The 13,030-nt window shown below is 49.7% G+C and overlaps 1 protein-coding gene across 4 annotated transcripts in view; it reads left to right on the forward strand.

Annotated features, from left to right (window-relative positions):
* Positions 1 to 11,213, forward strand: part of LOC106890876 (cytochrome c oxidase assembly factor 1 homolog) — a 58,596-nt gene extending 47,383 nt beyond the window's left edge. For all 4 annotated transcript variants that reach the window (XM_014946965.1, XM_014946962.1, XM_014946963.1 and 1 more), the window contains exons 3-6: positions 2,017 to 2,119; positions 5,416 to 5,567; positions 7,901 to 7,977; positions 10,880 to 11,213. In XM_014946965.1, coding sequence (XP_014802451.1) covers positions 2,026 to 2,119; positions 5,416 to 5,567; positions 7,901 to 7,977; positions 10,880 to 10,976 — 420 coding nt within the window. In that variant the 5' untranslated portion in view covers positions 2,017 to 2,025 and the 3' untranslated portion in view covers positions 10,977 to 11,213. The remainder of the gene's footprint in view (positions 1 to 2,016; positions 2,120 to 5,415; positions 5,568 to 7,900; positions 7,978 to 10,879) is intronic.
* Positions 11,214 to 13,030: the final 1,817 nt, after the last annotated feature.

The raw sequence follows: 13,030 nt of genomic DNA on the forward strand, positions 1-13,030 counted from the left end.
CGAAAGGGTTATCCAGCATTGGAATGGGCTGCCCAGGGAAGTGGTTGAGGCACCATCCCTGGAGGTGTTCAAAAGACGGGGTTGACATGGTCCTCAGGAATATGGTTTAGGAATTTTTATTTCCTATTTCTTTTTTTTTTTTAAGGTCCCTTCCAACCTAGACAATTCTATGGTGGAACACTAGTGCCAGCAGGGTGGTAGATGAAAGTTGTACCTGGGTGGTGGTCACGGTTTCCCTTGGGCTAGAGGACGCAAGGGATGGCGTATGGGCATGTCAGCAGACCTGTGAGCAGAGGGAGGCCACCCGTGTCACCCTGACCCTGCCACCACGGGAAGGAGTCCTGACATTAGCCTCTCCACCCTCTCTGAGCTGCGGCTGCAATACCTGACCACGGCACACCTGAGGGATGCTAGAGGTGGTTTTCACAACAGGGCTCAGACGGCCTTGCCCGGGTGACATCTCTCTAACTGGTTTGGTTTATTAGCCAGCTCTCACCGAGCGTAACACTCCAGTCACACCGTGGCAGGAGCAGGGCAGTGATGGTGCCTCTGTCCTGGGCACTGGTGAGGCCTCACCTCGAGGGCTGTGCCCAGTCCTGGGCCCCTCACTACAAGAAGGACGTTTTGCTGCTGGAGCGTGTCCAGAGGAGAGCCACCAAGCTGGGGAGGGGTTATTCCTCTCCAGGGGCACTTGCTTTTATTGAATTTCATCAGGTTCCTCTCTGCCCATCTCTCCAGCCTGCCCATGTCTCGCTGGATGGTGGCACAGAAGTGTTTCTCAGAGGTGTTTCTTATTCCGCTGGGTCATTCATTCTCATGCCAAAATTGTGACTCATTAAAAGGCCAAGCTTGGGTTTGGGGGGGGCAGGGGGGAATCGCAGGAAGGAAGAAAAATAGCTTCTGTAAGAGCCTTCCTGTTTATCCACGGCTTGGGAAGAAAAACCCCAACAGAACAGAAAATACACACACCCCCCCTCCCAGCTCCATTATCTTTGCTGGCACAGCATGGGCTCCTTGGCTCTTGTCCCTCACCACCCCAGGCCAAATCCAGCCCCACGGGCCACCCCCTTCACTTTAGAGGAGTTTACTCAAGAGGGGGAACCCGGCCCCCGGAGCCTGAATGCCCCCAGTGTGTGTGGGCACCATCAGCCCCCCCGTGACAGCACACCCCAGGCCCTGGCCCTCAGCCACCCCGGGGAAGGTCATTTTCTTCCTCGGCAATTAGCAAAGTGGTGGCATCGCTTAAAAAAAAAAAAAAAAAAAAAAACCAAAAAAAAAAAAAAAAAGAAAGTTGAATAAACACATTCAACCCCAGCGGGTCCCCTCTTCGCTGTGTTCTCACCACCCTTTCCCTTCTTGCATTCGGGTCTGGGTGGAAAGGGCTTTTAGGAAAGAAGGGTTATTTTAGGAAATGACCCTTTAGCTTTCTTCTTCTACAACAACTGGTGAGGCCACACCTGGAGTATTGTGTCCAGTTTTGGGCGCCTCAATCCAAGAGAGATCTGGAGGTGCTGGAGCGGGTGCAGAGGAGGGCAACGAAGCTGGTGAAGGGCCTGGGAGACAAATCATATGAAGAGCGGCTGAAGGAGCTGGGACTGTTTAGTATGAGGAAGAGGAGGCTGAGGGGAGACCTCATCACTCTCTACAACTACTTGAAAGGACACTACTGTAGAGAGTTTGGTGCTGGTCTCTTCTCACAGGTAATTCATGACAGAACGAGAGGGAATGGCTTCAAGCTGCAACAGGGTAGGTTTAGATTGAACATTAGGAAGGAATTTTTCACCGAAAGAGTGGTCGGGCATTGGAACAGGCTGCCCAGGGAGGGGGTTGAGTCACCATCCCTGGATGTGTTTAAGGGACATTTAGATGTGGTGTTGGGGGATGTGGTGTAGGGGAGGACTTTGTAGAGTAGGGTAGATGGTTGGACTTGATGATCCCAAGGGTCTCTTCCAACCCAGACCATTCTATGTTTCTATGATTCTATGAAATGTCTTCCCTTTTTTTTTTTCTTTTCAGGGAGGAGAAATGCCAGCTTCTCTAAGGAAACTGCAGCAAATGGCCCTTTTCATGGGACTGTTCAGCGGCGGGGGATGCATCGTGATGTATGATCTGATGCAAAGTAAGCCTCGGCGTCGCGAGCCACCTGATTTCTCCCCCTTTTCATTTGCTTTTGTGCAGTGGGGGGAAATAGCAGCGTGCGAGAGGCGAGGAGCAGATAAAGTGAAGGGGAAGAAGCGTGGCCAAGCCTCTGGGTTTGCTCAGCCCCAGGGCTGCTGCTCTCCCCGGCGGCACTGAAGGGATTTCCAGGGGTGGATGTTGTTCAGGGACCAGGCTGCTGTGGCCAGGAGAAAGGCTGGTTCCTGCGGGGTTTGCTCAGGGTGGGCACAAAGGGAAAGCTTAGGCAGTGCTGCAGGTTTCGTTTCTAACTGAGATGGGCAGGAAGAGAAGACCGTCTACGCAAAGATATTAAAAGCCTCACGGTGGTTTTATCTGTAAATCTCTCTGTGGTGCTGGCCCTCAAACACAACACACCTGGGAAGTGCTAAGACATCATTGGTTTCTCCTGAAGGGCAGATAAGAGCACTCAGCATTGCTAAGACCAGGGCAAGGAGAGAAACACTAGATACTGCCATTGCTGTTGACAGACAGCTCTAGTCGCTACGTGTCTTTGGCCAAGAATCCCAATTATTAGGTCCAAAGAATTGATTTTTTTCTTTTTTTTAAACTTTTCTAAAATTGTTTCTAGGTATTTAGCATCAGACCAGAAACAGGCTTTGCCTATCTCTGGAGGGGTGCCCCTCAGCCCTATGCCTCTCCCTCGCTGGTCCTGTCAGATGATACTGCTTTTCACCTACCCTTATATCAGAGGATGCTGCCAGAAAAAAAAAGGTGCAGCCAAGCCTGTTCCTCAAGCCCTCAGATAAAGCTCTGAAACCTCGCCTTCATTTTACACATATTAATAACAAATCAGACAAGACTGGAAAGCAGGCTTTAATTTTAGGCAGCTCATGCCCTCAAGCTCTGGAGTACATGACAGATATATGAGCCTCTTACGCTTTAAAATATTGAATCTGGCTTTAAAAAGGACATTAGCATTTTTTTAATTTTCAGCTTCAGCATTGTTATCTAGAAATCTCTAGGGAGGAAAAAATAAAAAAAGAAGTCACCTCTGTGCTATACAGAAAGTCAAAGGGCTCATTCCCCACATCACTTAAGTATGCGATCAAGTGGCACAACGCAATGGCTACTTCTTGCCCTGCTGCAATACTGGTGGCCACCGGGTAGGTGTCTTGATAACTTGGTGACAAGCCAACCAGGCTGTTGAAAGGACACTTTCTGCTGCAGAGTGTGTCCTTCTGCAGCCTCCAACAGACAGGGGAGCCACACTGGGACCCTTCCTCCCTTGGCCCACCCCTGGGCTTGTCCCAGTCCCTTCTTCTATCCCCCTGCATGGAACTGGCCCATACTGGGAGCTGTGAGGAGCAAGTGGCTTCCATTAGCGGTGGGAGCAGGGGGAGAGGGGTGCTTCCCTCCCCTTCCTTCAGGCTGAAGTTTGCATATGCATGGTCTCTGAAAGCTTGTACAAACACTCAGGTAATCCTATTTCTACTCCTCACCTCCACACCCTCCTCGTGGGAGCAGCCTCCCCAGCCAACCCCACCGTCCTTTCACCTCTCCTGCTGAAAACACGTGGACAAATGGATTAGTTGGGCATTTTATGTCCAATACATGAGATGCTAACAAGGAGCAGCTGAGGTGGAGCACCAGGAAACTTGAACCCCTTTCCCCTCCAAGCTGGGGAATGAGCACAACACACTTTTAACGTGGTCTGGGTGGCTGCTTGCCATGATCTGTAGGCACTAAGGGGCTGGTGTGCTGCAGCCTTCTTTGCTGGAGCCCCTTAGGATGCCCCAAGGGGCTGGGGAGAACCAGCGCAGGCTGCAGCCTGGCAAAGCTGTTTCTATGCCCACTGGATGCTGCCTGCTCACAGGGGATGCCTCTAATTAGGGAAAAGGGGCAGCATCCTTCTGCCAAGAGTAATACCGACAGGCAGGTGACCAGGAAACAAACCTTACACCTTGTTCTAAACTCCTTGGAAGATGAGAGTGAAGTTGCCAGAGAGGAATTTTCACACATCCACACTCTTAGCTGAACTCCGCCCTTCTTGATGTCAAGAAGCCAAGTTCAGCTGGCACGAAGCACAACTGGAAATCTCAGCAGGCAAGCCTTAAAACTGTTTGTGAGCAAGTCTGTGCCTCCATAAGGAGGGTCGGCACATTTCCAGCCTCACAGCTTTGCACTGTGGGGTGGTCACCAACGGACAGCGTTTCCCAGCTATACCCAGTGAGCAGACATTGATAAATAGCAATTCTACTGCAATGGTCCTCCCTGTGCCAACACCACCACAGCATCCAGTCTGCTGTGCTAGTGATGCTGCTCCACCATTAACTCTGACAGCACTTCCAATATCTGGAGGGAGCTACAGGAGAGCTGGGGAGGGACTCTTGGTCAGGGAGTGGAGTGACAGGACAAGGGGTAGTGGTTTTAAAGTGGAAGAGGGGAGATTTAGATGAGACATTAAGAAGAAATTCTTTGCTGTGAGGGTGGTGAGACACTGGAACAGGTTGCCCAGAGAAGCTGTGGCTGCCCCATCCCTGGAGGGGTTCAAGGCCAGGCTGGATGGGGCTTGGAGCAACCTGGTCTGGTGGGAGGTGTCCCTGCCCAGGGCAGGGGGGTTGGAACTGGATGATCTTTAAGGTCCCTTCCAACTCTAACCATTCTATGATTCTTTGTGCCTCCTTTTTAATGCATCCATCAGTAGAGCCGCAGCCCCCAGGCTGCCACCTGAAAGGCTGGATAACACCCCAGCAAGAGATCAACCCCCAGCAATGATTCTAAGAGTTTCTCAGCAGCAGCTGCTCTGGTCTCACACCAACGTCTGCAAAATATTCTCCATGCTTAAAAGTATATATATTTTTTTTTTTTTTAAAAGGAGGTACAGAAAAAGTTGAATTACATTCAGGACATTTTTAGATATTCATCCTTAGGCTTTTTTTATCTCCTCCCCACCCCCTTTTTTTTTTCCCCATCCCTTGTAGATGATGTACAAGTGTATGGAGAGCAGAAGACCCAGCCATCAGCTGAGCTGTGTATCTCCTTGGAACGGGCTGCATTCAGAGCCCTCTTCACTTCAATCAGCTGAATAACATCACAGCTCAGCACTGCTGGAAGCACTGGTGGAAGGGTGCCTTTCCACCAAATTCAGCCAAATTTCTCCTAGTGAACAGTTTCAGAGTGTTTGTCAGGGAGGGTACGGTAGCCTGGAGAAGTGTCTTTATTATTTTTTCCTCTTTTATCACTTGTGTTTTGATTTCAAGCGCACAGTCTCCTCACTGCCCTTTTTCTCTCACCCAGAGAGTTTTGCCAGGACACAGTACTATCAGCAGGCTTTGGAGCAACTGAACAGCAACCCCAACGCCCTGGAGGCCCTGGGTGCCCCCCCTCTTAAGGTCCACAACATCCGCCTGACGGATGGGAGCAACCGTGTGGACACGGAAAGAGCACAGGTAACTCCAGGAAGGTGGTGTCACAGGTGGGCTTCCCGAGGCACTGGGTGACAAGAGATCAGCTAGGGGATTTTCAGTAAATCACAAGTGGCCTGGGGGCACTGGAAGTCGATTTGGAAGAGGAATAGATTTCCAGAGCATAAATCTGTGCTCAGATGTGAGGGACTAGGAACAGCAAGAGCGGCAGCTTCATGTTGTGCTACATCACAGAATGCCAAGGTACCTCCCAAGCCAGTGGATCCCCTTCCTGCTAGTGTAAGCCATAAAATCGTTTCCAGAAACATCCCTCTTCTCCCTGAATACGTCTCATGCTAGTCACAGAATCACAGAATGCTATGGGGTTGGAAGAGACCCCTGGAGATCATCTACTCCAAACCCCCTGCCAAAGCAGGGCCACCCAGAGCAGGTCCCACAGGAACGTGTCCAGGTGGGGTTTGAATGTCTCCAGAGAAGGAGACTCCACCACCTCTCTGGGCAGCTTGTTCCAGTGCTCCACCAGTCTCACAGGAAATAAGTTCCTCCTCATGTTTAGGTGGAACTTCTTATACTCAAGGTTGTGCCCATTTCCTCTTGTCCTGTCCCTGGGCACCACTGAGAAAAGACTGGCCCCATCCTCCTGACACCCACCCTTGAAGTATTTGTAGGCATTGATTAGATCCCCCCTCAGCCTTCTCTTCTCCAGACTGAAGAGACCCAAGTCCTTCAGCCTTTCCTCATCAGAGAGATGCTCCAGGCCCCTCATCATCTCTGTAGCCCTCTGCTGTCCCCTCTCCAGCAGTTCCCTGTCCTGGAACTGGGGAGCCCAGAACTGGACCCAGTGCTCCAGACTGGCCAGCAGGTCAACCCCCACTCTTTAAATTTTTATTCAGAACCGATATTTATGGCTGTGGTACAGCACAACTGGTGTGGGCTTTGAAAGCACCCGTAAGCCTGTCCCACAGAGGAGGGCTGAATCCCAGGGTTACTGAGTGGCTGGGGAATGCTGCACAGGGTGCTGAGGTGTTGCACAAGGCTGCCTTGCATCAGCCCAGGGTTGTGTTTGCAAGGTTTGCCTCACCCCAAGACCACTTCCACTCTGGGGTGCTGCCTGAAGAGGACTTTCCCTCAGTACTTTTACCCCTCAATCCAGGCTGCTTAACCCCTGCTGTTGCTGGCGACGCAAAATGCCATAGTGACCTCTCTGGGCAACTCACTGAGGGATCTCATCACATTGGAATAATTTTTGACTGGTTTTGAGACCTCATTTTAAGACCTGGGGACCAAGCAAGGCAGTAAGGAGTGGGGCAGATAGGGCAGTGAAGGAGGGGGCCTGTCAAGGCAAGAAAAAACCCAGCCTTTAACCAATTCTTATAAAATTCCACTTTTCATCTCACTCCAGTCAGGCTTCACCCACGTGATACCCAGTAAGTTTCCCCAATTTGCCAGGTTTTAGATGTATCACCTTGTAGAATCTCTAAGGCCAGAAACGTGGGAAAAAGGCGCAACTGTGCTGATTGAAAAGAAGAAAAAGAACCTTTCCCACTGATGTTTTCCTGCCTCACCTTTGAAGAATGCTGGTTGCTCGGGTGACTCAGGGCCAAGACAAACCCTGCCTTCTGCCGACCTCACCCAGGACACAAACCACCAGCTTTCTCCTCCGCTTTTTCACGGAGCGTTCATGTTCTCATGAAATACACTAGTTATTCATCACTAATGGTTGTATCACAGATCAATTCACTGACTCCACAACACCCCCAGCTCCTGCCTGCTGGGCCAGTTGGAGAACCCCCAGCATCTTCCCTTTGTGATTGCGGTACCACCGGCAAACGCTACACTGGAAACAGTCCTTTTATTCAAAGGTTAGACTGAGTGTAATTAGCTGTGGTCGGTGCTGCAGCCCCTGGCTTTCTTTGTTAAACATCTGAGCAGTAGAATTTGTGACACCACAAAAAAATCCTCAAACATCTTATTGCCTGGATGCTATCTGTAAGAGGCCCTCAACCTAGGGGCTCCTTATGGTTATGGGAAGCTCTAGCACCGTGCAGGTCACCTCTGGATCACCACGCTCTCCGGTGAGGAGAGGTGTTTGCTCATAAATATTCCAGGGAGCGAGTGGTTTTCCCTGGGGGTTGCAGCTGTAACACAGTACATTCTTTCAGCAGAGAGAGATTAACGTGTGGCAGAGCAGGCATAGCCGTTTGAAAAGCTCAGTGAAACTCTGAAACACATCTAAAAAAAAAATATAAAGTAATATCAGGGTTTAAGTTAAGAGGGAGGTGTTGCATCTCGGACTTTAGAAGAAGTAAATTCAGATCACACTTCGCTGAATCTTTAATGTATTTTTATGTCTGCAGATAAAGTTACCGGTATCGGGAACGAAATCAGCGGGGTACCTCTATATTAACTCAGAGATGGACCATTCCCATCAACGGTGCGTATTGGGGGGCACACAGAGACCCAGGGAGAGATGTGGTAGGAGGAAAGAGCAGAGCAGGATATTTGCTTTAGTCATCGGTGTTGCTGAGGTCATGCACACAAAGGAAGAGGAAGTTCACGTCTGAAGGTCTTGTGAAAGGTTATTACCATCACGACGATAAAAATGTAAATTAGTTGAGAAATATATTGAATTCATCCCCATGAATACAAACAGGACAACGTGAGCCACTCATTTGTGTGAAATGCGTCCTAGAAACTCTAGCTCAGTATCTGTGCAAATACCATGAGCCAAAGTGAGGTATTGTCCCCTCCCACCCCTCCTTCCCAGGAAGGATCAAGGCCATCGAGCAGCAGTCCTACCTCTAGCTAGTCTTGCAGTAGGGGAATTATCTTACACGTTACATCAGAGCCTATCAAGGCAAGCTAAAGCCATCCAGGATGTTTTTTTTCCAGCTGGCCAATAAACACAGTCTTCATAGGATCATTCAGGTTGGAAAAAACTCTTGAGATCATCGAGTCCAACCATCAACCCTACTCTACAAAGTTCTCCCCTACACCATGTCCCCCAACACCACATCTAAATGACTCTTAAACTCATTCAGGGATGGGGACTCAGCCACCTCCCTGGGCAGCCTGTTCCAGTGTTTGACCACTCTTTCTCTGAAGAATTATTTCCTAATATCCAGTCTAAACCTACCCTGTTAGAATTGTTTCCTCATATCCAGTCTAAACCTACCCTGTTGGAGCTTGAAGCCATTCCCTCTTGATCTATCACTAATTACCCGGGAGGAGAGACCAGCACCAACCTCTCTACAATGTCCATTCAAGTAGTTGTAGAGAGACCAGTTAAAGGTGCTAGAACAGATATATTTTGGTAGAAGGATGCTCTGACTCCACATCCTAGAGTAGCAGCTTTACAGTTTGGTAATACCGAAGCCTGAAAGCCTCCCTTGTCAAGGGTAAACTGATTCCTAGAACTGAGCAAAGAATTACAACATGAACCTAAAGCCTGGCTTCCACAGCAAAAGAGGAAATTTCATTAGATGAAACCTCCCCTCCTGCACTCGTTCTCAGAGACCGTGAGGCACTTCTGTGAGCTCTATTTAGGAACCCAAAGCTACAACGTTTTTGCTCAGCTGCCCCCAGCCATATGGTAATGTTTTTCTTTTCATAATTAGATGAGCACGGCTGACTCTATTTCTCTTCCGAATAGCTATGGGAATCAAGGTGTAAAGCGATGGGAGGCACTTTGCTGGGGCTTGAGAGGCTCAGGGCCAGACCTGGCCTCCTCCCTAGTGACCCCAGGAGGTCCCCAGCCACCTTTCTTGCACACCTATGCTTCCCTGGGCTCCGGTGTCCTCACTCTTCCTCATCCCCTCCTTACGGATGGAGGTTCCCTCCTGTTTCACTGAGTTACTGTGAAGATTGCAAGATGCTAAGTTACAGCCCTAACTGAAGTGCATACACCTCTCTCGGAGTTTTGTTTTAAAGTGAGCCCTCCACCCGTTTCCATCAGCAATCTTAAGGGGAAAAAGAAATTTGCATCTTCTCTAAAAGGCTTTGTGACAGACAGATGGGTCAGACTGTACCGTCTTGGCTCACACATGGGTTTCTGGGCACAGCTCCGCTCGGGGCTAGGCAGGACATGGTGTCCTTGCACCCAGCTGAGGAACTAAGAGTTAAATGGCTTGTTCCCATCTGCTCCACAAAGAGGAGCTCCAGAAGTCCCCCCAAAAAACCCCAAACCTCTCAGTGGGCCATGCGGAGGAGACCCAGGAGGTGACCAGACCCGATACAGACAATAAGTGCTGATAAAATGGCATTGGGTGGAAAACTCTCTCTGCAAAAGCAGTTGAGGCTCCCAAGCCACTGGAATGCTTCTGTGTGAGCAGTCTGTCCATCAGGGGTTATTTATTTATGAAGTTATGAAGAATAAAAAAAGGAGGGGAACAGAAAAGAAGGGAAACTCAGGAGTACATGAGCTGGTTTGGACCTGGTTTGGAGCGTGGGCAGCACAGGGATGGGGAAGGCACCAGTCCTGCAAAGTGACACTTGCCAAGACCCCAGGCCACCCTGAGGGGACCGACCAGTTGCTCCTTCAAGAGTTTTTTTTCCTCTCAAGTGGGGCAGTTGCTCGTCCCAGCTCGGAGGGAGGAGTAGGGCTGGCGAGGGAAGACCCATCGCACAGAGGTTGCAGCAGCCTAATTAGCTAATTGTACGTACTCAGCACCGACTCCCAACAAAAGCAGAGCTGGGTGAGCGCCAGGAGCTTTTAGGAAAAAAAATATATATATATATAAAAAAATTCCTGTCTTAGTACCCTGAAATAATCACCCTTCCCAGCTGGAAAAGCGGCACGAGCGGACTCACAGGAATGGGTTTGGAGGAAGGAAAAGGCTCCCCCCTCAACAAAACCAGTTCCTCCCCCCTCCTTTCTCCCTTGAGTAACCATCTTCCTACCCCGTTGGGGTGTCGGCAGTCACACTGAGTGATCACACAGTGCTCAGAGCCCCCCGAGCCAGGGTCATTCCTTAGCAACACGGTCCGGGCTCAAAGGCCGGAGGGGAGCGGAGGAAGGAATGTGCCCGCGGGATGGAGAGGAAGAAAGGCACCGGGTCGGGGTGGGAGGGAGCAGGGGGGAGGAATGTCCTGTCTAAAAATAGCTGGCAGCATTTTATTTGGGTTACAACAAATAGGAACACGCATCCCAGACCTTGAAATGTGCTTCCAGAAGCTCACAAAGCAAGTTTTAAAACACTGGAGAGAGTTTTTAAGAGCAGCGAGTGCACGGAATGATTTGTTTTTTCCCCCCGTGGCAGCTGCTTCTGCACCAGCTTTGCTGCTATATTAAAAAGTGATCAAAACAAATTAAAAAAATCTCTTTTGTTTTGCATCAGCTGGTGCCTTCAGGATGTTACCTTGAAGCTGCGGGATGGCCAGAATATTCCAGTTTACCCCTCCCCGGTGGAAAGCGTCGGTGCACAAGAAGGTTAGAAATCAAAGGCAGCTGCTCCTCCCCCTCCCACTGAGCCCAAGGAGCCATTAATCGATCGCGTCCCGCTGCGTTTCTGAAGGTACACAGTTGTCACAAGTGACAATTTCACTTAAGTGGGTGCTCTCAGGACAATTTTGTCGCCCAAGATTGACCTCTGCATTGTCGTAATTCCTTCTTTCCTTTGCTGGTTTATTCATGTGTTCGGCAGAAGCCTAAAATAAATACCTTGCAAAAGACTCGCTGTTCCAGAGGAGTCATGTGTTACGCCCTGCGTGTGCTCCTGTTATGAATTTGGAATAAACAAAAAAACTGCCAGGAAACCGAGCTTTTCTACAATTACAGATTCAAGTCAGGATGGTTGCGCTGCTCTGCCATAGCTAGAAGACAAAGACAGCTCCTCGAAGCCATTCCCTCGCCGCTTGACAGAATCACAGCATGATACGCAGTTGGAAGGGACCTCTGGAGATCATCTAGTCCAACCCCCTACCAAAGCAGGGCCACCCAGAGCAGGTCCCACAGGAACGTGTCCAGGTGGGGTTTGAATGTCTCCAGAGAAGGAGACTCCACCACCTCTCTGGGCAGCTTGTTCCAGTGCCCCACCAGTCTCACAGGAAATAAGTTCCTCCTCATGTTTAGGTGGAACTTCTTATGTTCAAGTTTGTGCCCATTCTCCTCTTGTCCTGTCCCTGGGCACCACTGAAAAAAGACTGGCCCCATCCTCCTGACACCCACCCTTGAAGGATTTATAGGTGTTGATCAGATCCCCCCTCAGCCTTCTCTTCTCCAGACTAAGACGACCCAAGCCCTTCAGCCTCTCCTCATAAGGGAGATGCTCCAGGCCCTTCATCATCTTTGTAGCTCTTGCTTGTCCCCTCACTTCTCAACAAGGTGTTACAGAAAGCAGGAGGGACCAAGCAGTGAAGATGAAGCTGAGCAGCAGCCCCCCTCCTCTGCTAATTAATAAGTCACATAATCAGGTAGATTTGGAGCCTCCTGGTTGTCATTAAAAAGCTCCCGAGGTGGCAGAGGCCATGCATTGTAACCCAGGAGTTTTGGGAAGAGGCTGCTGCTCATGCTGAAGGTCAGGGTAAGGAAAGAAGCCACCCTTTCACACCAGCACTGCCCAACACAAGTTCAGGAGAGGACCTTCACTCTCTGCTTAGGGAGGAAAACGCTGAGGAGGCGCAGAAACGGGTCCAATACTGCCACAGTTCAGTCAGGCTACAGCAAGATGGAGAAGAAAAAGAGCTCAACCAACAGAGGTAGAGAATTGTCCATCACCAGGAGCAAGTTGGAGAATGAGCAAAAAATAAAATCCCCATTTCCCACCCCCCAAACTGCACATTCTAATATGTGGCAAAGGCTGAGGCACAGCCTGAGACAGCGAAGAGACATGAGTAACTGTCCTGCCCTCACGCCTTGAGGAAACAGGCAAGCCACTAAGAATGATCAGAAGAAAAGAGTATCTTGGATTTATTGTCACAGAGCGGGTCCATCGAGGTGGATCTAGTGAAAGGCCAGGGCAACGCTCAGTTCCCTGTTCCTCTCCACCTCAACGTCCAAATTGGTGTCCTAGAAATCCACCAAAGACACAGGCAATGCAAAGCTCTTCCAGAGTAATTAGCGTTAGATAAAGAAGGGAGAGCTAGAGCAGAATATTTAAGACTTGTTAAAGACCAGTGAGCATTTCCCAGCGCTCAACAATGACCCAAACAACTGGGTGTTTGAGCAAGTTTGAAGAGAAATGTGCCAGAGCACACAGAAGGAGATACTGAAGAACCTCAGCAAAAGCATCCGTGACAAACTATTTTAGAAGGAAACAACACACACGGGCTTTAGTTTGGGATTCACAAAGAGCTGCCAGGATGAACAGCACCTCTGAGGACTCATCCAAGCCATGCGAGTGCCCTCCATGCCAGGAGAAGGATTCGGATGAAGCAAGGAGAGATGGTGAGTCCCAGCTTTAAGGTTGAAATCACTGCTATCAGTTTTCACAAAACAGCATACAAACCACATGATTTAAAAACAGCAGCCTCACATGACTGCGACCCAC

Source organism: Calidris pugnax, unplaced genomic scaffold, assembly GCF_001431845.1.
Source record: "Calidris pugnax isolate Ruff unplaced genomic scaffold, ASM143184v1 scaffold71, whole genome shotgun sequence".
NCBI classification, from domain to species: domain Eukaryota; kingdom Metazoa; phylum Chordata; class Aves; order Charadriiformes; family Scolopacidae; genus Calidris; species Calidris pugnax.